Below are 23,872 nucleotides of genomic sequence, written 5' to 3'. Positions count from 1 at the left end.
GGTGACAGGATACTTTATGGGGAAATGGGACAGAGTGGGAGGAGACAGGATACATTATGTAGAAATGGGACAGAGAGGGAGGTGACAGGATACATTATGGAGAAATGGGACAGAGTGGGAGGTGACAGGATACTATATGGGGAAATGGGAGAGAGTGGGAGATGACAGGATACATTGTGGAGAAATGGGACAGAGTGGGAGGTGACAGAATACTTTATGGGGAAATGAGACAGAGTGGGAGGTGACAGGATACATTATGGAGAAATGGGACATAGTGGAAGGTAACAGGACAGATTGTGAGGAACTGAGATAGAGTGGAAGGTAACAGGACAGAGTTTGGAGAAGTGGGAACGAGTGGGAGGTAACAGGAGAGAGTGTAAGGTAACAGGACAGAATGTGAGGAAATGGGAGAGAGTAGGAGGCAACAGGAGAGAGTATAAGGTAACAGGACAGAGTGTGAGGAATTGGGACAGTGGAGGAGGTAACAGGACTGAGAGTGGGGAAATGGGACAGAGTAGGAGGTAACAGGAGAGAGTGTGAGGAAATGGGACAGAGTGGGAGGTAACAGGAGAGAGTATAAGGTAACAAGCTAGAGTGTGAAGAAATAGAACAGGTGGGAGGTGGCAGGATACATTATGGAGAAATGGGACATAGTGGGAGGTGACAGGATACATTATGGTGAAATTGGACAGAGTGGGCGGTGACAGGAGAGAGTGTGAGGAAATGGGAGAGATTGGGAGGTAACAGGATACTTTATGGGGTAATGGGACAGAGTGGGAGGTGATAGGACACATTATGGAGAAATGGGACAGAGTGGGAGCTGACAGTATACATTATGTAGCAATGGGACAGAGTGGGAGCTGACAGGATACTTTATGCGGACATGGGAGAGAGTGGGAGATGACAGGATACATTATGGAGAAATATGACAGAGTGGGAGGTGACAGAATACTTTATGGGGAAATGGGACAGAGTGGGAGGTGACAGGATACTTTATGGTGAAATGGGATGAGTGTTCGGTAACAGGAGAGTATAAGGCAACACACTAGAGTGTGAAGAAATAGGACAGAATGAGAGGTGACAGGATATATTCTGGGAAATGTGACAGAGTGGGCGGTGACAGGATACATTATGATATGATATATTTTATTTACATTATGGAGAAATGAGAGAGTGGGAGGTGACAGGATACTTTATGGAAAAATGGGACAGATTGAGAGATGACAGGAAACATTATGGAGCAATGGGACAGAGTGGGAGGTAACAAGGTACTTTATGGGGAAATGGGACAGAGTAGGAGGTAACAGGAAACAATATGGAGAAATGGGACAGAGTGGGAGTTAACAAGGTACTTTATGGGGAAATGGGCCAGAGTGGGAGATGACAGGATACTTTATGGGGAAATGGGCCAGAGTGGGAGATGACAGGACACTCTATGGGGAAGTGGGACCGAGTGGGAGGTCACAGGACACTCTATGGGGAAGTGGGACAGAGTGGGAGGTCACAGGACACTCTATGGGGAAATGGGCCAGAGTGGGAGATGACAGGACACTCTATGGGGAAGTGGGACCGAGTGGGAGGTCACAGGACACTCTATGGGGAAGTGGGACAGAGTGGGAGGTCACAGGACACTCTATGGGGAAGTGGGACAGAGTGGGAGGTCACAGGACACTCTATGGGGAAATGGGCCAGAGTGGGAGATGACAGGACACTCTATGGGGAAGTGGGACCGAGTGGGAGGTCACAGGACACTCTATGGGGAAGTGGGACAGAGTGGGAGGTCACAGGACACTCTATGGGGAAATGGGCCAGAGTGGGAGATGACAGGACACTCTATGGGGAAGTGGGACCGAGTGGGAGGTCACAGGACACTCTATGGGGAAATGGGCCAGAGTGGGAGATGACAGGACACTCTATGGGGAAGTGGGACCGAGTGGGAGGTCACAGGACACTCTATGGGGAAGTGGGACAGAGTGGGAGGTCACAGGACACTCTATGGGGAAATGGGCCAGAGTGGGAGATGACAGGACACTCTATGGGGAAGTGGGACCGAGTGGGAGGTCACAGGACACTCTATGGGGAAGTGGGACAGAGTGGGAGGTCACAGGACACTCTATGGGGAAATGGGCCAGAGTGGGAGATGACAGGACACTCTATGGGGAAGTGGGACCGAGTGGGAGGTCACAGGACACTCTATGGGGAAATGGGCCAGAGTGGGAGATGACAGGACACTCTATGGGGAAGTGGGACCGAGTGGGAGGTCACAGGACACTCTATGGGGAAATGGGCCAGAGTGGGAGATGACAGGACACTCTATGGGGAAGTGGGACCGAGTGGGAGGTCACAGGACACTCTATGGGGAAGTGGGACAGAGTGGGAGGTCACAGGACACTCTATGGGGAAATGGGCCAGAGTGGGAGATGACAGGACACTCTATGGGGAAGTGGGACCGAGTGGGAGGTCACAGGACACTCTATGGGGAAATGGGCCAGAGTGGGAGATGACAGGACACTCTATGGGGAAGTGGGACCGAGTGGGAGGTCACAGGACACTCTATGGGGAAGTGGGACCGAGTGGGAGGTCACAGGACACTCTATGGGGAAGTGGGACCGAGTGGGAGGTCACAGGACACTCTATGGGGAAGTGGGACAGAGTGGGAGGTCACAGGACACTCTATGGGGAAATGGGCCAGAGTGGGAGATGACAGGACACTCTATGGGGAAGTGGGACCGAGTGGGAGGTCACAGGACACTCTATGGGGAAGTGGGACAGAGTGGGAGGTCACAGGACACTCTATGGGGAAATGGGCCAGAGTGGGAGATGACAGGACACTCTATGGGGAAGTGGGACCGAGTGGGAGGTCACAGGACACTCTATGGGGAAGTGGGACAGAGTGGGAGGTCACAGGACACTCTATGGGGAAATGGGCCAGAGTGGGAGATGACAGGACACTCTATGGGGAAGTGGGACCGAGTGGGAGGTCACAGGACACTCTATGGGGAAATGGGCCAGAGTGGGAGATGACAGGACACTCTATGGGGAAGTGGGACCGAGTGGGAGGTCACAGGACACTCTATGGGGAAATGGGCCAGAGTGGGAGATGACAGGACACTCTATGGGGAAGTGGGACCGAGTGGGAGGTCACAGGACACTCTATGGGGAAGTGGGACCGAGTGGGAGGTCACAGGACACTCTATGGGGAAATGGGCCAGAGTGGGAGATGACAGGACACTCTATGGGGAAGTGGGACCGAGTGGGAGGTCACAGGACACTCTATGGGGAAATGGGCCAGAGTGGGAGATGACAGGACACTCTATGGGGAAGTGGGACCGAGTGGGAGGTCACAGGACACTCTATGGGGAAGTGGGACCGAGTGGGAGGTAACAGGACACTCTATTGGGAAATGGGACAGAGTGGGAGGTAACAGGATACTTTATGGGGAAATGTGACAGAGTGGGAGGTAACAGGAAACTTTATGGGGAAATGGGACAGAGTGGGAGGTAACAGGATACTTTATGGGGAAATGTGACAGAGTGGGAGGTAACAGGAAACTTTATGGGGAAATGGGCCAGAGTGGGAGGTCACAGGACACTCTATGGGGAAGTGGGCCAGAGTGGGAGGTCACAGGACACTCTATGGGGAAATGGGACAGAGTGGGAGGTGACAGGACACTCTATGGGGAAGTGGGACCGAGTGGGAGGTCACAGGACACTCTATGGGGAAGTGGGACAGAGTGGGAGGTCACAGGACACTCTATGGGGAAATGGGACAGAGTGGGAGGTGACAGGACACTCTATGGGGAAGTGGGGCCGAGTGGGAGGTCACAGGACACTCTATGGGGAAGTGGGACAGAGTGGGAGGTCACAGGACACTCTATGGGGAAGTGGGACCGAGTGGGAGGTCACAGGATTGAACGTGAGTAAAGGGAGGCTGGTTGTGTTGCAAGTGGCAGGTCCATTCAGGCCTTCATGTCCCAGGCCATTTGAGAGATGCTTCTGCAGTCCTGTTTAATTATTTTGCAGCTTTCCCCCTCTCTGTGAATCAGGAACGCAATCCCAGAATGTACAGATAAAAGCAAGGCTGGATGAGCACCTCTGCAGTGACACGGCATGCACGCTTGCACATGCACGCATGCACCCGCACCTGTGCAGGAAACTCACCTCTCCTTGTACTTCAGGAACACTTGATACAGATTTTGGGAGTTGTTGGAAACAATCGATTTTTTCAACTCATCGCAGAAATATCGGTGAACATTCAGCAAATCCTAAAAATAAAATAAAAGCATTGGCAACATTGACAGTGACGTGAAGACGCACGAGGCTCACAGTCAGACCAGTGCCACCACAAAACTTCAATTGTATGTGAGTTAGTCTTCAAGCTCCCAATATTAATATAAATGCTGCCTCCAAAGTCACATGAAATGAAAGGCCCCTTTGCTTCCCTTGAGCCAATCACAATGCGCTTTGATGCCTCTGCACTGATTGGGCCTCACTTGCTGCAGTGGGACCTTGGGCCAATTAGAGCCAAGCTTCCGCCCTCTAGGCAGGCTATTCTGAATGGTTGATTCAAACAGCAGCCAATCAGAGCACAGCACACCTATTTTCAAATCCTTACTGTGCTGTGTTGCTTGGGAGAAGAGGCGGGACTATGCTGGGTAAACAGGCAGCCAATCACATGTGTTTGAGTGAAATCCACATCCTTGAATTGCTCATTCTCAGGCTCTGACTCCTAAAGAGAGTGCAGCCAGGCCCACCCCCTGCTGAGTTCTGCCCAATCTCTGTATGAGAATGAGCACCCTTCACTGGGTCAGGAGGGGGCGGGGGACTCCTATGAGGGAAGAGGAGATCTTTGCACGACAAAGCAGGATCTTCTTCTCTAGGAACCATCTGAGCGAGGAGTGTCAGGATGGTGTAGACTCTGCCAATCCTAATCGTCCTGGGCTTCACCTAATGTACGAGGCTTTCTCTGGGATGTAGTGACCGGTGATGGGAAAGTCCTGGAGGACCTGGGAGGTGTAGGGGGTCCATCGGGCATTGTGTGCATGATGTGTACACTCCAGCAGGTGGGGCTGCAAACAGCGCAGGCACTTGCACCGCCCCAACACTACCTTCAGCATTGGGGATGGAGAGGAGGCCCAACTCCTCCCTTTGCCCTCTTCAACTAATCCAGAATAAGACTGCAAGACTTGTCCTTGGCCTCAAGCCTAGGGGACGCATCCCTCCAGCCCTAAAATCGCTGCACTGGCTCCGGGTGACTGGAAGGATCAAGTTCAAGGCCCTCTGCATCATCCACTAGGCTTTCTGGGGCTGAGGCCCGCACTATATCCAACTCTCTCTCCCTAAATACCGCCCTGGTAGAGCCCTTCGGTCTTCTAGCTCCAACTCTCTGGGGGTAGATCGCTCTCTTCTGGAGGAACCTCCCTCTGGCATGGCCTCGCTGCCCCTCTCAGACTTAAGCCAGATCTCCTTAACTTTCTGAAGCTTCTCAAGACCCTCCTTTTCTCTTCTGCCTTCCCTCTCCCCCTCCCCTGCTAATGTCCCCCCTCTGCTGAATTGTGACTGGCTGCCTGGTACCTTCTGGTTCATATAGGGCACCAGGACCACCTCACCCAGTCTATCCCAGCACTTCTTCACCCCTGCCTCCCCAAACCCCTCCGTAACTTCCCCTCTCGTGCTCCCTCCCCTGCACTGGTCTGTCTGGGCCGGCACCACATTGAGCCCTTTGAGACCCGACCTTCACTCCCATGCACTTCTGCATTCCCCTGGCACTTGTCCATCTGGCCTGCCCTTAGCATTCGCCTAGCCCAGGGGGGGCCTCTTCCCCTTCTTCCTCTCCCCCCAACATTTGCACACTCTTTACTCCAACCTGTACTTCATTTCCCTCCTTAACACTTGCGTTTCCGCTCTGACCAGTACTTCCCCCCCTTCTACCCACTCCCCTGCACTTACTGTTCTGCACTTGCGCAGTACAAATGTCACAAGGCCTAGTAGGACCGTTTTGTTGTCGTCATTATTTCCCCCAAGCCCCTGCATGTGTCTTGTTGTGCCTTGAAACAAGCTCCATTTGCAGTTTGCTGTATTGGCGCATTATAAATACCCGATAAATAAAAGAAATAATTCAAATATCACCCTCCTACAGCGCATCCTGCAGAACCTCGATCCTCAATTACCTCATGCAGGAGGGGCTGGATACAGGGGGGGTCGGGTGGGGTTCCTGGGGACCCCACATATATTACTTCCAGGTGGCTCTTCTCGTGGAAGATTAAGTGGGGGGATAACTGCGGCCTTGCCATGTCCATTTCCCCTTTCTTGCCAGCCCCCATGAGGACATCTGATGGGAATCGAAGCAGAGTGCCATCCTGCTGGACAGAGGGCATCCTGCTGGACAGAGTGGCATCCTGCTGGACAGATTGCCATCCTACTGGACAGAGGGCATCCTGCTAGACAGAAGGCATCCTGCTGGACAGAGGGCATCCTGCTGGACAGAGTGGCATCCTGCTGGACAGAGGGCATCCTGCTGGACAGAGTGGCATCCTGCTGGACAGATTGCCATCCTACTGGACAGAGGGCATCCTGCTAGACAGAAGGCATCCTGCTGGACAGAGGGCATCCTGCTGGACAGAATGGCATCCTGCTGGACAGAGAGCCATCCTGCTGGACAGAATGGCATCCTGCTGGACAGAGAGCCATCCTGCTGGACAGATTGCCATCCTACTGGACAGAGGGCATCCTGCTGGACAGAGTGCCATCCTGCTGAACAGAGGGCATCCTGCCGGACAGAGTGGGACCCTGCTGGACAGAGTTCATCCTGCTGGACAGAGTGCCATCCTGCGGGACAGAGGGCATCCTGCTGGACAGAGGGCCTCCTACTGGACAGAGTGCCATCCTGCTGGACAGAGGGCATCCTGATGGACAGAGTGCCATCCTGTTGGATAGAGAGGCATCCAGCTGGACAGAGTATCATCCTGCTGGACAGACGGCATCCTTGTGGACAGAGTGCCATCCTGCTGGACAGAGGGCATCCTGCTGGACAGAGTGGCATCCTGCTGGACAGATTGCCATCCTGCTGGACAAAGGGCATCCTGCTAGACAGAGGGCATCCTGCTGGACAGAGGGCATACTGCTGGACAGAATGGCATCCTGCTGGACAGAGAGCCATCCTGCTGGACAGAGGGCATCCTGCTGGACAGAGTGCCATCCTGCTGAACAGAGGGCATCCTGCCGGACAGAGTGGGACCCTGCTGGACAGAGTGCATCCTGCTGGACAGAGTGCCATCCTGCTGGACAGAGTGGCATCCTGCTGGACAGAGGGTATCTTGCTGGATAGAGTGCCATTCTGCTGGACAGAGGGCATCCTGCTGGACAGAGGGCATCCTGCTGGACAGAGTGCCATCCTGCTGGACAGAGTGCATCCTGCTGGGCAGAGGGCATCCTGCTGGACAGAGTGGCATCCTGCTGGACAGAGGGCATGCTGCCCGACACAGTGCCTTCCTGCTGGACAGAGGGCATCCTGCTCGACAGAGTGCCATCCTGCTGGATAGAGAGGCATCCTGCTGGACAGAGTGGCATCCTGCTGGACAGAGGGCATCCTGCTGGACAGAGGGCTCCTACTGGACAGAGTGCCATCCTGCTGGACAGAGGGCATCCTGATGGACAGAGTGCCATCCTGCTGAATAGAGAGGCATCCAGCTGGACAGAGTATCATCCTGCTGGACAGATGGCATCCTTGTGGACAGAGTGCCATCCTGCTGGACAGAGGGGCATCCTGCTGGACAGAGTGCCATCCTGCTGGACAGAGTACCATCCTGCTGGACAGAGGGCATCCTGCTGGACAGAGTGCCATCCTGCTGGACAGAGTGGCTTCCTGCTGGACAGGGGGTATCCTGCTGGATAGAGTGCCATTCTGCTGGACAGAGGGCATCCTGCTGGACAGAGGGCATCCTGCTGGATAGAGTCACATCCTGCTGGACAGAGGGTATCCTTCTGGACAGAGTGCCATCCTGATGGACAGAGTGCATCCTGCTGGACAGAGAGCATCCTGCTGGATAGAGTGGCATCCTGCTGGACAGAGGGCAGCCTGCTGGACAGAGGGCATGCTGCCGGACAGAGTGCCATCCTGCTGGACAGAGGGCATCCTACTCGACAGAGTGCCATCCTGTTGGATAGAGAGGCATCCTGCTGGACAGAGTGGCATCCTGCTGGACAGAGGGCATCCTGCTGGACAGAGGGCCTCCTGCTGGACAGAGTGCCATCCTGCTGGACAGAGGGCATCCTGATGGACAGAGTGCCATCCTGCTGGACAGAGTGCCTTCCTGCTGGACAGATTGCCATCCTGCTGGACAGAGTGCTTTCCTGCTGGACAGAGGGCATCCTGCTGGACAGAGTGCCATCCTGCTGGATAGAGAGGCATCCAGCTGGACAGAGTATCATCCTGCTGGACGGATGTCATCCTTGTGGACAGAGTGCCATCCTGCTGAATAGAGAGGCATCCAGCTGGACAGAGTATCATCCTGCTGGACAGATGGCATCCTTGTGGACAGAGTGCCATCCTGCTGGACAGAGGGGCATCCTGCTGGACAGAGTGCCATCCTGCTGGACAGAGTACCATCCTGCTGGACAGAGGGCATCCTGCTGGACAGAGTGCCATCCTGCTGGACAGAGTGGCTTCCTGCTGGACAGGGGGTATCCTGCTGGATAGAGTGCCATTCTGCTGGACAGAGGGCATCCTGCTGGACAGAGGGCATCCTGCTGGATAGAGTCACATCCTGCTGGACAGAGGGTATCCTTCTGGACAGAGTGCCATCCTGATGGACAGAGTGCATCCTGCTGGACAGAGAGCATCCTGCTGGATAGAGTGGCATCCTGCTGGACAGAGGGCAGCCTGCTGGACAGAGGGCATGCTGCCGGACAGAGTGCCATCCTGCTGGACAGAGGGCATCCTACTCGACAGAGTGCCATCCTGTTGGATAGAGAGGCATCCTGCTGGACAGAGTGGCATCCTGCTGGACAGAGGGCATCCTGCTGGACAGAGGGCCTCCTGCTGGACAGAGTGCCATCCTGCTGGACAGAGGGCATCCTGATGGACAGAGTGCCATCCTGCTGGACAGAGTGCCTTCCTGCTGGACAGATTGCCATCCTGCTGGACAGAGTGCTTTCCTGCTGGACAGAGGGCATCCTGCTGGACAGAGTGCCATCCTGCTGGATAGAGAGGCATCCAGCTGGACAGAGTATCATCCTGCTGGACAGACGGCATCCTTGTGGAAAGAGTGCCATCCTGCTGGACAGAGAGGCATCCTGCTGGACAGAGTGCCATCCTGCTGGACAGAGTGCCATCCTGCTGGACAGATTGCCATCCTGCTGGACAGAGTGCCTTCCTGCTGGACAGAGGGCATCCTGCTGGACAGAGTGCCATCCTGCTGGATAGAGAGGCATCCAGCTGGACAGAGTATCATCCTGCTGGACGGATGTCATCCTTGTGGACAGAGTGCCATCCTGCTGGACAGAGAGGCATCCTGCTGGACAGAGTGCCATCCTGCTGGACAGAGTGCCATCCTGCTGGGCAGAGGGCATCCTGCTGGACAGAGTGCCATCCTGCTGGACAGAGTGGCATCCTGCTGGACAGAGAGCATCCTGCTGGACAGAGTCACATCCTGCTGGACAGAGTGTCATCCTGCTGGACAGAGGGCATCCTGCTGGACAGAGTGGCATCCTGCTGGACAGAGGGCATCCCGCTGGACGGAGTCACATCCTGCTGGACAGAGTGGCATCCTGCTGGACAGAGGGCATCCTGTTGGACAGAGTGGCATCGTGCTGGACAGAGGGCATCCTGCTGGACAGAGGGCATCCTGCTGGACAGAGTGCCATCCTGCTGGACAGAGTGTCATCGTGCTGGAGAGAGTCCCATCCTGCTGGACAGAGGGCATCGTGCTGGACAGAGTGCATCCTGCTGGACAGAGTCACACCCTGCTGGACAGAGGGCATCCTGCTGGACAGAGTGGCATCATGCTGGACAGAGGGCATCCTGCTGGACAGAGTGCATCCTGCTGGACAGAGGGCCTCCTGCTGGACAGAGTGCCATCCTGATGGACAGAGGGCATCCTGCTGTACAGAGGGCATCCTGCTGGACAGAGTGCCATCCTGCTAGACAGAGGGCATCCTGCGGACAGAATGCCATCCTGCTGGGTAGAGAGGCATCCTGCTGGACAGAGTGGAATCCTGCTGGAAAGAGGGCATCCTGCTGGACAGAGGGCATCCTGCTGGACAGAGTGCCATCCCGCTGGACAGAGGGCATCCTGCTGGACAGAGTGGCATTGTGATGGACAGAGGGCATCCTGCTGTACAGAGGGTATCCTGCTGGACAGAGTGCCATCCTGCTGGACAGAGGGCATCCTGCTGGACAGAGGGCCTCCTGCTGGACAGAGGGCCATACTGCTGGACAGAGTGCCATCCTGCTGGACAGCGGGCATCCTGCTGTACAGAGGGCATCCTGCTGGACAGAATGCCATCCTGCTGGGTAGAGAGGCATCCTGCTGGACAGACTGGCATCCTGCAGGAAAGAGGGTATCTGCTGGACAGAGTGCCATCCTGCTGGACAGAGGGCATCCTGCTGGACAGAATGCCTTCCTTCTGGACAGAGAGGCATCCTGCTGGACAGAGTGCCATCCTGCTGGACAGAGGGCCTCCTGCTGGACAGAATGCCATCCTGCTGGGTAGAGAGGCATCCTGCTGGACAGAGTGGCATCCTGCTGGAAAGAGGGTATCCTGCTGGACAGAGGGCATCCTGCTGGACAGAGTGCCATCCTGCTGGACAGAGGGCATCCTAATGTGTGCCATCCTGCTGGACAGAGGGCACCCTGCTGGACAGGGTGACATCGTGCTGGACAGAGGGCATCCTGCTGGACAGAGTGCCATCCTGCTGGACAGAGGGCATCATGCGGTACAGAGGGCATCCTGCTGGACAGAGTGCCATCCTGCTGGACAGAGGGCATCCTGCTGGACAGAATGCCATCCTGCTGGGTAGAGAGGCATCCTGCTGGACAGAGTGGCATCCTGCTGGAAAGAGGGTATCCTGCTGGACAGAGTGGCATCCTGCTGGTCAGAGGGCATCCTGCTGGACAGAGTGCCTTCCTGCTGGACAGAGAGGCATCCTGCTGGACAGAGGGCATCCTGCTGGGCAGAGGGCCTCCTGCTGGACAGAGTGCCATCCTGCTGGACAGAGGGCATCCTGCTGTACAGAGGGCATCCTGCTGGACAGAGTGCCATCCTGCTGGACAGAGGGCATCCTGCTGGACATAATGCCATCCTACTGGGTAGAGAGGCATCCTGCTGGACAGAGTGGCATCCTGATGGAAAGAGGGTATCCTGCTGGACAGAGTGGCATCCTGCTGTACAGAGGGCATCCTGCTGGACAGAGTGCCTTCCTGCTGGACAGAGAGGCATCCTGCTGGACAGAGTGGCATCCTGCTGGACAGAGGGCATCCTGCTGGACAGAGGGCATCCTGCTGGACAGAGTGCCATCCTGCTGGACAGAGTGGCATCCTTCTGGACAGAGTGGCATCCTGCTGGACAGAGGGCATCCTGCTGGACAGAGTGCCATCCTGCTGGACAGAGGGGCATCCTGCTGGACAGAGGCCATCCTGCTGGACAGAGTGCCATCCTGCTGGACAGAGGGCATCCTGCTGGACAGAGTGGCATCCTGCTGGACAGAGGGCATACTGCTCGACAGAGTGGCCTCCTGCTGGACAGAGTGCCATCCTGCTGGACAGAGGGCATCCTGCTGGACAGAGTGGCATCCTGCTGGACAGAGGGCATACTGCTCGACAGAGTGGCCTCCTGCTGGACAGAGTGCCATCCTGCTGGACAGAGTGTCATCCTGCTGGACAGAGGGCATTCTGCTGGACAGAGTGCCATCCTGCTGGACAGAGTGCCATCCTGCTGGACTGAGGGCATCCTGCTGGACAGAGTGCGTCCTGCTGGACAGAGGTCCATCCTGCTGGATAGAGGGCATCCTGCTGGACAGAGTGGTATCCTGCTGGACATAGGGCATCCTTCTGGACAGAGTGGCATCCTGCTGGACAGAGTGCCATCCTGCTGGACAGAGTGCCATCCTGCTGGACAGAGGGCATCCTGCTGGACAGAGTGGCATCCTGCTGGATAGAGGGCATCCTGCTGGACAGAGTGGTATCCTGCTGGACATAGGGCATCCTTCTGGACAGAGTGGCATCCTGCTGGACAGAGTGCCATCCTGCTGGACAGAGTGCCATCCTGCTGGACAGAGGGCATCCTGCTCGACAGAGTGGCATCCTGCTGGACAGAGGGCGTACTGCTCGACAGAGTGGCCTCCTGCTGGACAGAGTGCCATCCTGCTGGACAGAGTGTCATCCTGCTGGACAGAGGGCATTCTGCTGGACAGAGGGCATCCTGCTGGACAGAGTGCCATCCTGCTGGACAGAGAGGCATCCTGCTGGACAGAGAGGCATCCTGCTGGACAGAGTGGCACCGTGCTGGACAGAGGGCATCCTGCTGGACAGAGTGCCATCCTGCTGGACAGAGTGGCATCCTGCTGGACAGAGTGGCATCCTGCTGGACAGAGTCACATCCTGCTGGACAGAGGGCATTCTGCTGGACAGAGGGCATCCTGCTGGACAGAGTGCCATCCTGCTGGACAGAGAGGCATCCTGCTGGACAGAGTGGCATCCTGCTGGACAGAGGGCATCCTGCTGGACAGAGTGCCATCCTGCTGGACAGAGTGGCATCCTGCTGGACAGAGTGGCATCCTGCTGGACAGAGGGCATTCTGCTGGACAGAGGGCATCCTGCTGGACAGAGTGCCATCCTGCTGGACAGAGAGGCATCCTGCTGGACAGAGTGGCATCCTGCTGGACAGAGTGGCACCGTGCTGGACAGAGGGCATCCTGCTGGGCAGAGTGGCATCATGCTGGACAGAGGGCATCCTGCTGGACAGAGTGCCATCCTGCTGGACAGAGTGCCATCCTGCTGGACAGAGGGCATCCTGCTGGAAGAGGGCATCCTGCTGGACAGAGGGCATCCTGCTGGACAGAGAGGCATCCTGCTGGACAGAGTGGCATCCTGCTGGACAGAGTGGCACCGTGCTGGACAGAGGGCATCCTGCTGGAAGAGGGCATCCTGCTGGGCAGAGGGCATCCTGCTGGACAGAGAGGCATCCTGCTGGACAGAGTGGCATCCTGCTGGACAGAGTGGCACCGTGATGGACAGAGGGCATCCTGCTGGAAGAGGGCATCCTGCTGGGCAGAGTGGCATCCTGCTGGACAGAGTGGCTCCCATCTGGCACCCTTTGCTGACACGATTAAACTGATCTCAAGTTCAGGGGCCTTTACCTAGGCTGAGGGTCCCGATAAGATTTTGTTGAGGTCGCATTTTACTTTCAACTGTTTAGTCAGTGAGCCCCCCCCCCCCCAGCTCCCTTTACTTCAGAATCCCAAGCCTTTGTTTCTTGTATGGCATTGAGTAGGGCAGTCATGTACAGGGCCCTTTAAAAGTGGATGGGTTTGTTCCATTCATGAAGAGCGGACCCACAAAGGACCGTAAAGGGGGGGGGGGGTAATGGGGTGGGCAACTCTCCTAAGCTAAAGTTTGTGTTGTCATTTTCATTCATGGGTTTGGCCCTGGAGCAGAGTTCGTTTGAAAGATGCCCTGGCGAGTTCCTGTTTATTATTTTTAGAGTAGGGAAGTAGGGCTTCGAGGCGGTATTCTTTCTTTGAGTAACGCAGCCTGTTGCAAACAATTCCTCTTGTCCATCTCCTATGTCTGATTTACCACTAAAGGCCATTTGGCAGTTCCCAGGTGCGGCCGATGGGGGCCCCTGAAAGAGAATGCTGACTCTGCAAGTTCCAGGGAGGGCCCCGAGTATGGAGCCTTTCCTACTGAAAGTCCCTCCATGCATGTGTTGTTGCCTCTGTTCTTCAATAGGTGCAAGGGGAAGCCTGGCTTGTTTTGGATCAATTTATAACAAATGCGTTCCCGGCTGCACCTGGCCTGTGCTCAATGACATGCTTTGATCATTTACTCATGTTCTTGCTGCGGAAAATCCATTTCCCTACCTTCCCTTGCGTCGCTCTCCAGTGAGCGTCATCTGCAGCGTCTTAGGCCTGAAAAGGCCTCTGTCTGCGCTTAGCGCCGGCGCGCAGCCTGCTTGGGCCTGCTCAGGGTTCCGCGTAGAGCGCTGCCTCTGCTCCACGCTAGAACCTTCCTGAATTATTGCATACATGAGGTGTTTTAAGAAAGATGTTTTATGTCCCCTTAATAATGATAATGGCTCACTCGCTTTGAGCTTCTAGAAGAAACACTGATTGCATAATATGTATGGAAATACCCAGGTGTGTGTGTAGGTAGGTCCCCTGCTATTACTTGCTCAGCGCAGTGAGGAGCGCAACCACACCGGCTGACTTTATTGACTCTAACAAGTATCTGTACCTCAAACATGCCTCAGTGAGAGCTCAACCTCAATTCTTCATCTCCTGGCGCCCCCCCCCCCCTAACTTCCAAAGCCTTTGCTCCATCCAACCAGTCACGGAGGCGGGGGAATTGCCTTGATTTGGAAGTCTTGAACTATTGGACTGGGGTCAGCTCTACAAAAGGTGAACATGTGGTCTGTGCCTATCTTTAAATTGAACATTTAAAATCATCCCGTGTTATCATGTACCTGGTCCAGTCAAGAAGTTCCTGGCCAGAATGGACTCGTGTGTAGTATTCCTCTAGACTCTGAATACCAGGAGCGGGTGACTTCTGGAAAGATGTCCCTGCAATCCGGACTCTGCGACACTGGCCGGACTCCCCCGTGCTCACAAGGTGCGCCCCCTGGTCTGGGCTCCGCCTCACGGCTCCGGCCACTGTCTGCACCGGGCCCTCTGCCGATTCCCGGGGCATCATTTCCCCACTCATCACCAATCTCATAGCTCGACCATTTCTCCAGGATACTGGGATGTAGTTGTCACCCCACCACGCCATTCAACCTGCCTTTCTTCACCTAGCTGGAAGGATATGGAGAGAATCACAGGGCGCGCCTTCTCTTTAGCAGCGCTTCCTCCTAATCTCGGCGCTACTGTGAAGATTGTATTCTAGCGGACATGGCCAAACTGTAGAAAACATGTAATCTGACTGCCCCTGTCAAACTCAGACGAGCAGAAAACCAAGCACTGGTGCTTGACCTCCACGCGAGCTCCGAAACATACAAAAGGGGCCCAGAATGTCTCCATGCGGCCAGGGCGGCGCGCACCAGTTATGGAAAAGGGAATTTCACGGCAATAGAAATATGCTCTTCCCTTCAGAACCCGCTCCATGACGTCATTAGTAGACCTAAAGAGCTTTTTGATACTATAAATACCTTCTGCCACCCTCATGGTGCCCCTTTGAGCTTCTTACCAACCTTGAAGCTGGCAAATGATTTCCACACCAGTCCAGTGAAAACTTTCAGATTCCTCTGTGAATTCTCTCCCTTTATTACCAAAGAAGAATTCTTCCAAGACTATTGGTCTATTTTGGAGCTCTCGCCACTCCACTCAAAACATATTTTGATTTAAATCCACTGATCACAATTGGGATCTTTTCCCAGCTACACTTGATGACGTCAGGACTGTCCTTTACACAATGTCATGACCTCTTCCATTCATCTTCCTGTTGTGCAGGAGATAGCTCCTAAGGTCAAGACGATGTCCACTCTAATCGCTCTCTTGAAGAAGCCGTCCCTGGAGTATCACCCTCTCCAGAGCTATTGGCCTTCCTTGGTCTTCCTTGGCCGTCATTGGGCTTCATTTGCCTTTGCTGGCATTCATTGACCTTCCTTGGCCGTCATTTCCCTTCGTTGGCCTTCATTGACCTTCCTTGGCCGTCATTTGCCTTCGTCGGCCTTCATTGACCTTCCTTGGCCATCATTTGCCTTCGGTGGCCTTCATTGACCTTCCTTGGCCGTCATTTGCCTTCGTTGGCCTTCATTGACTTTCATTGGTCTTCCTTGACCTTCATTGCCCTTCATTGGCCTTGCTTGGCCTTTCTTGGCCTTCATTGGCGCGATGCTGGGCATCCTAAGCCAGTTAAAGGCTGACTCGCAACAAGCTTCCATGGCAGTTCTTCAATGGTTGTCTTGCTTTTGTGACAGATTCGTGCTTTGATGTGCGCGTTCTTTCTGATGACGGGAGCTTTCTGGTGAGTGGGACCTCCATGGTATCAAGTCATCACCTTGAAGAGATTCTGGGGGTGAGCATGCGCTCTGGGGGGAGCATGCACTCTGGGGGAGCATGCACTCAGAGGGTGAGCATGCACTCTGGGGGTGAGCATGCACTCTGAGAGTGAGCATGCACTCTGAGAATGAGCATGCACTCAGAGGTTGAGCATGCACTCTGGGGAGAGCATGCACTCAGAGGGTGAGCATGCACTCTGGGGTTGAGCATGCACTCAGAGGTTGAGCATGCGCTCTGGGGGGAGCATGCACTCAGAGGGTGAGCATGCACTCTGGGGGAGCATGCACTCAGAGGGTGAGCATGCACTCTGGGGGTGAGCATGCACTCTGAGAGTGAGCATGCACTCTGGGGGTGAGCATGCACTCAGAGGTTGAGCATGCACTCTGGGGGGGCATGCACTCAGAGGTTGAGCATGCACTCTGGGGGGAGCATGCACTCAGAGGGTGAGCATGCACTCTGGGGGTGAGCATGCACTCTGAGAGTGAGCATGCACTCAGAGGTCGAGCATGCACTCTGAGAATGAGCATGCACTCAGAGGTTGAGCATGCACTCTGGGGGTAGCATGCACTCAGAGGGTGAGCATGCACTCTGGGGGTGAGCATGCACTCAGAGGTTGAGCATGCGCTCTGGGGGGAGCATGCACTCAGAGGGTGAGCATGCACTCTGGGGGAGCATGCACTCAGAGGGTGAGCATGCACTCTGGGGGTGAGCATGCACTCTGAGAGTGAGCATGCACTCTGGGGGTGAGCATGCACTCAGAGGTTGAGCATGCACTCTGGGGGGGGCATGCACTCAGAGGTTGAGCATGCACTCTGGGGGGAGCATGCACTCAGAGGGTGAGCATGCACTCTGGGGGTGAGCATGCACTCTGGGGGTGAGCATGCACTCTGAGAGTGAGCATGCACTCAGAGGTCGAGCATGCACTCTGAGAATGAGCATGCACTCAGAGGTTGAGCATGCACTCTGGGGGGAGCATGCACTCAGAGGGTGAGCATGCACTCTGGGGGTGAGCATGCACTCAGAGGTTGAGCATGCGCTCTGGGGGGAGCATGCACTCAGAGGGTGAGCATGCACTCTGGGGGTGAGCATGCACTCTGGGAGTGAGCATGCACTCTGGGGGTGAGCATGCACTCAGAGGTTGAGCATGCACTCTGGGGGGAGCATGCACTCAGAGGTTGAGCATGCACTCTGGGGGGAGCATGCACTCTGAGAGTGAGCATGCACTCAGGGGGTGAGCATGCACTCAGAGGTTGAGCATGCACTCTGGGGGGAGCATGCACTCAGAGGTTGAGCATGCACTCTGGGGGGAGCATGCACTCTGAGAGTGAGCATGCACTCTGGGGGTGAGCATGCACTCAGAGGGTGAGCATGCACTCTGGGGTGAGCATGCACTCAGAGGTTGAGCATGCACTCTGGGGGGGCAGGCACTCAGAGGTTGAGCATGCACTCTGGAGGTGAGCATGCACTCTGAGAGTGAGCATGCACTCTGGGGGTGAGCATGCACTCAGAGGTTGAGCATGCACTCTGGGGGGAGCATGCACTCAGAGGTTGAGCATGCACTCTGGGGGGAGCATGCACTCTGAGAGTGAGCATGCACTCTGGGGGTGAGCATGCACTCAGAGGTTGAGCATGCACTCTGGGGGGAGCATGCACTCAGAGGTTGAGCATGCACTCTGGGGGGAGCATGCACTCTGAGAGTGAGCATGCACTCTGGGGGTGAGCATGCACTCAGAGGGTGAGCATGCACTCTGGGGTGAGCATGCACTCTGGGGGTGAGCATGCACTCTGGGGGTGAGCATGCACTCTGAGAGTGAGCATGCACTCAGAGGTCGAGCATGCACTCTGAGAATGAGCATGCACTCAGAGGTTGAGCATGCGCTCTGGGGGGAGCATGCACTCAGAGGGTGAGCATGCACTCTGGGGGAGCATGCACTCTGGGGGTGAGCATGCACTCTGAGAGTGAGCATGCACTCTGGGGGTGAGCATGCTCTCAGAGGTTGAGCATGCACTCTGGGGGGGGCATGCACTCAGAGGTTGAGCATGCACTCTGGGGGGAGCATGCACTCAGAGGGTGAGCATGCACTCTGGGGGTGAGCATGCACTCTGGGGGTGAGCATGCACTCTGAGAGTGAGCATGCACTCAGAGGTCGAGCATGCACTCTGAGAATGAGCATGCACTCAGAGGTTGAGCATGCACTCTGGGGGGAGCATGCACTCAGAGGGTGAGCATGCACTCTGGGGGTGAGCATGCACTCAGAGGTTGAGCATGCGCTCTGGGGGGAGCATGCACTCAGAGGGTGAGCATGCACTCTGGGGGTGTGCATGCACTCTGAGAGTGAGCATGCACTCTGGGGGTGAGCATGCACTCAGAGGTTGAGCATGCACTCTGGGGGGAGCATGCACTCAGAGGTTGAGCATGCACTCTGGGGGAGCATGCACTCTGAGAGTGAGCATGCACTCTGGGGGTGAGCATGCACTCAGAGGTTGAGCATGCACTCTGGGGGGAGCATGCACTCTGAGAGTGAGCATGCACTCTGGGGGTGAGCATGCACTCAGAGGGTGAGCATGCACTCTGGGGTGAGCATGCACTCAGAGGTTGAGCATGCACTCTGGGGGGGCAGGCACTCAGAGGTTGAGCATGCACTCTGGAGGTGAGCATGCACTCTGAGAGTGAGCATGCACTCTGGGGGTGAGCATGCACTCTGGGGGTGAGCATGCACTCAGAGGGTGAGCATGCACTCTGGGGGGAGCATGCACTCAGAGGTTGAGCATGCACTCTGGGGGGAGCATGCACTCTGAGAGTGAGCATGCACTCTGGGGGTGAGCATGCACTCAGAGGTTGAGCATGCACTCTGGGGGAGCATGCACTCAGAGGTTGAGCATGCACTCTGGGGGGAGCATGCACTCTGAGAGTGAGCATGCACTCTGGGGGTGAGCATGCACTCAGAGGGTGAGCATGCACTCTGGGGTGAGCATGCACTCAGAGGGTGAGCATGCACTCTGGGGGTGAGCATGCACTCTGGGGGTGAGCATGCACTCTGGGGGTGAGCATGCACTCTGGGGGTGAGCATGCACTCTGAGAGTGAGCATGCACTCAGAGGTCGAGCATGCACTCTGAGAATGAGCATGCACTCAGAGGTTGATCATGCACTCTGGGGGGAGCATGCACTCAGAGGGTGAGCATGCACTCTGGGGGTGAGCATGCACTCAGAGGTTGAGCATGCACTCTGGGGGGCATGCACTCAGAGGTTGAGCATGCACTCTGGGGTGAGCATGCACTCAGAGGGTGAGCATGCAATCTGGGGGTGAGCATGCACTCTGGGGGTGAGCATGCACTCTGAGAGTGAGCATGCACTCAGAGGTCGAGCATGCACTCTGAGAATGAGCATGCACTCAGAGGTTGAGCATGCACTCTGGGGGGAGCATGCACTCAGAGGGTGAGCATGCACTCTGGGGGTGAGCATGCACTCAGAGGTTGAGCATGCGCTCTGGGGTGAGCATGCACTCAGAGGGTGAGCATGCACTCTGGGGGAGCATGCACTCAGAGGGTGAGCATGCACTCTGGGGGTGAGCATGCACTCTGAGAGTGAGCATGCACTCAGAGGTCGAGCATGCACTCTGAGAATGAGCATGCACTCAGAGGTTGAGCATGCACTCTGGGGGGAGCATGCACTCAGAGGGTGAGCATGCACTCTGGGGGTGAGCATGCACTCAGAGGTTGAGCATGCACTCTGGGGGGGCATGCACTCAGAGGTTGAGCATGCACTCTGGGGTGAGCATGCACTCAGAGGGTGAGCATGCAATCTGGGGGGCATGCACTCAGAGGTTGAGCATGCACTCTGGGGTGAGCATGCACTCAGAGGGTTTGTTTGTTTGTTTGTTTGTTTATTTATTTTGTATAGCGCTCCTGACCCAGAGGTATATGGGCGCTTAAACATCAGGTTACAGGCATAGGTAAGAACATTTGTACAGTTGTGCAGCATAAGTATAGTTACAAAATCAGTTATGAAAGCAGTTATAGTAGAATTAATGACATACATACATACAGTGCTAGTTAATTGTTAAGTAACCAGGTGATGATCTTAGTTCTGAAAGGTTGAAATGTAGGGGTAGATTTGATGTCCAATGGAATGGTGTTCCATAATTGTGAGGCTAGAACTGGGAAGCTGGATCCACCGGCTCTTTTGAGGGAGTATTTGGGCACTGTCAGTTGTAGTGTATTAGAGGATCTGGTGGTTCTAATATTCTGTCTTAAGATGAATTTATCGGTTAGATAAGGTGGGGCCAGGTGGTTAAGAGCTTTGTAGGTGAGGCAGATAGTTTTTAGGTCTATTTTTTGTTGGATGGAGAGCCATTTGCACGTGATTCTTGTGGCTGAGATATGTTCTCTTCTGGGAATGTTAAGGGCGGCACGGAGTGCATTGTTTTGTAGAACTTGCAGTTTATTGACGACCGTTTTATTGGCACCTACATACAGGCTGTTGCAAAAATCCAATTTGGATTGTATAAGTGCTCTGGCTAGAGTAAGGCAATTGTTGGGGGATATCAAAGGTCTGCAGGCTCTGATTAGTTTCCCAGTGTAGGCAGTGGCTGAGGCGGTCATATTAACTTGTTTGGCGAGGTTGGTGTTAGTGTCGAGATAGAAACCAAAAGTTTTTACACTTTTGGCAGTGGGAATGGTGTTGCCGTCAATGATGAAACTAGAGTAGCTCGGGCTAAGATTACGGATAGTGTTGGGTGAGCCGACAAGGAGCAGTTCAGTCTTGTGATCGTTCAGGCAGAGGCCATGTGTGGCCATCCATGCCTGAACGATGGAGAAGACTGGGTGAGCATGCAATCTGGGGGTGAGCATGCACTCTGGGGGTGAGCATGCACTCTGAGAGTGAGCATGCACTCAGAGGTCGAGCATGCACTCTGAGAATGAGCATGCACTCAGAGGTTGAGCATGCACTCTGGGGGGAGCATGCACTCAGAGGGTGAGCATGCACTCTGGGGGTGAGCATGCACTCAGAGGTTGAGCATGCGCTCTGGGGTGAGCATGCACTCAGAGGGTGAGCATGCACTCTGGGGGAGCATGCACTCAGAGGGTGAGCATGCAGTCTGAGAGTGAGCATGCACTCTGGGGGTGAGCATGCACTCAGAGGTTGAGCATGCACTCTGGGGGGGCATGCACTCAGAGGTTGAGCATGCACTCTGGGGGGAACATGCACTCAGAGGGTGAGCATGCACTCTGGGGGTGAGCATGCACTCTGGGGGTGAGCATGCACTCTGAGAGTGAGCATGCACTCAGAGGTCGAGCATGCACTCTGAGAATGAGCATGTACTCAGATGTTGAGCATGCACTCTGGGGTGAGCATGCACTCAGAGGGTGAGCATGCAATCTGGGGGGCATGCACTCAGAGGTTGAGCATGCACTCTGGGGTGAGCATGCACTCAGAGGGTGAGCATGCAATCTGGGGGTGAGCATGCACTCTGGGGGTGAGCATGCACTCTGAGAGTGAGCATGCACTCAGAGGTCGAGCATGCACTCTGAGAATGAGCATGCACTCAGAGGTTGAGCATGCACTCTGGGGGGAGCATGCACTCAGAGGGTGAGCATGCACTCTGGGGGTGAGCATGCACTCAGAGGTTGAGCATGCGCTCTGGGGTGAGCATGCACTCAGAGGGTGAGCATGCACTCTGGGGGAGCATGCACTCAGAGGGTGAGCATGCACTCTGGGGGTGAGCATGCAGTCTGAGAGTGAGCATGCACTCTGGGGGTGAGCATGCACTCAGAGGTTGAGCATGCACTCTGGGGGGCATGCACTCAGAGGTTGAGCATGCACTCTGGGGGGAACATGCACTCAGAGGGTGAGCATGCACTCTGGGGGTGAGCATGCACTCTGGGGGTGAGCATGCACTCTGAGAGTGAGCATGCACTCAGAGGTCGAGCATGCACTCTGAGAATGAGCATGTACTCAGAGGTTGAGCATGCACTCTGGGGGGAGCATGCACTCAGAGGGTGAGCATGCACTCTGGGGGTGAGCATGCACTCAGAGGTTGAGCATGCGCTCTGGGGGGAGCATGCACTCAGAGGGTGAGCATGCACTCTGGGGGAGCATGCACTCAGAGGGTGAGCATGCACTCTGGGGGTGAGCATGCACTCTGAGAGTGAGCATGCACTCTGGGGGTGAGCATGCACTCAGAGGTTGAGCATGCACTCTGGGGGGAGCAAGCACTCAGAGGTTGAGCATGCACTCTGGGGGAGCATGCACTCTGAGAGTGAGCATGCACTCTGGGGGTGAGCATGCACTCAGAGGTTGAGCATGCACTCTGGGGGGAGCATGCACTCAGAGGTTGAGCATGCACTCTGGGGGGAGCATGCACTCTGATAGTGAGCATGCACTCTGGGGGTGAGCATGCACTCAGAGGGTGAGCATGCACTCTGGGGTGAGCATGCACTCAGAGGATGAGCATGCACTCTGGGGGGAGCAGGCACTCAGAGGTTGAGCATGCACTCTGGAGGTGAGCATGCACTCTGGGGTGAGCATGCACTCTGGGGGTGTGCATGCACTCAGAGGGCGAGCATGCACTCTGGGGGGGCATGCACTCAGAGGGTGAGCATGCACTCTGGAGGTGAGCATGCACTCTGGGGGTGAGCATGCACTCTGGGGGTGAGCATGCACTCAGAGGTTGAGCATGCACTCTGGGGGGAGAATGCACTCAGAGGTTGAGCATGCACTCTGGGGGGAGCATGCACTCTGAGAGTGAGCATGCACTCTGGGGGTGAGCATGCACTCAGAGGTTGAGCATGCACTCTGGGGGGAGCATGCACTCAGAGGTTGAGCATGCACTCTGGGGGGAGCATGCACTCTGAGAGTGAGCATGCACTCTGGGGGTGAGCATGCACTCAGAGGTTGAGCATGCACTCTGGGGGGAGCATGCACTCAGAGGTTGAGCATGCACTCTGGGGGGAGCATGCACTCTGAGAGTGAGCATGCACTCTGGGGGTGAGCATGCACTCAGAGGGTGAGCATGCACTCTGGGGTGAGCATGCACTCAGAGGTTGAGCATGCACTCTGGGGGGAGCAGGCACTCAGAGGTTGAGCATGCACTCTGGAGGTGAGCATGCACTCAGAGGGTGAGCATGCACTCTGGGGGTGAGCATGCACTCAGGGGGTGAGCATGCACTCTGGGGGGGCATGCACTCAGAGGGTGAGCATGCACTCTGGAAGTGAGCATGCACTCTGGGGGGGCATGCACTTAGAGGGTGAGCATGCACTCTGGAGGTGAGCTTGCACTCTGGGGGGAGCATGCACTCAAGGCCAATACCGCAGCACCATACCACCGGAACACTCCATGCCAAACCCCCGTGACCACATAATTCGCATGTGGCACCACACTAACTCACACTTCTCCTAACCAGGTCTGACCAGAGCCCAATGCTCCCCAAATATCTGGAAGCCTGCCCAAGAACAGTGCCCAGTACATGCTGATCGCCACGCAGCACCACAAGCACCAACTCTAACCCCCGTGGCTGGGATGCCGTGGCCAGCCAACATTGGGAAAATGTGGTTACTTTGCAGCCACAGGGACGTTTGAGTCAGCATGTTCATCCCTGTCAGGGATGGAGACCGCCCTGGTGGCGGTCTGGGATGACTCTTTGATGGGGATCTCA

The 23,872-nt window shown here is 55.6% G+C and overlaps 1 protein-coding gene across 1 annotated transcript in view; it reads right to left on the bottom strand.

Annotated features, from left to right (window-relative positions):
- Nucleotides 1–23,872, bottom strand: part of VAV1 (vav guanine nucleotide exchange factor 1) — a 1,439,562-nt gene that overhangs the window by 1,060,643 nt on the left and 355,047 nt on the right. The window contains exon 8 of the mRNA XM_069604429.1: nucleotides 4,161–4,264. Within this exon, the coding sequence (XP_069460530.1) occupies nucleotides 4,161–4,264 (104 nt within the window). The remainder of the gene's footprint in view (nucleotides 1–4,160; nucleotides 4,265–23,872) is intronic.

The sequence above is a fragment of the Ambystoma mexicanum genome, chromosome 3q (assembly GCF_040938575.1).
Source record: "Ambystoma mexicanum isolate Mex_15411 chromosome 3q, UKY_AmexF1_1, whole genome shotgun sequence".
Lineage (NCBI taxonomy): Eukaryota > Metazoa > Chordata > Amphibia > Caudata > Ambystomatidae > Ambystoma > Ambystoma mexicanum.
The sequence above is the reverse complement of the archived record's forward strand: the minus strand, read 5'-3'. Positions and strand labels throughout refer to the sequence as shown.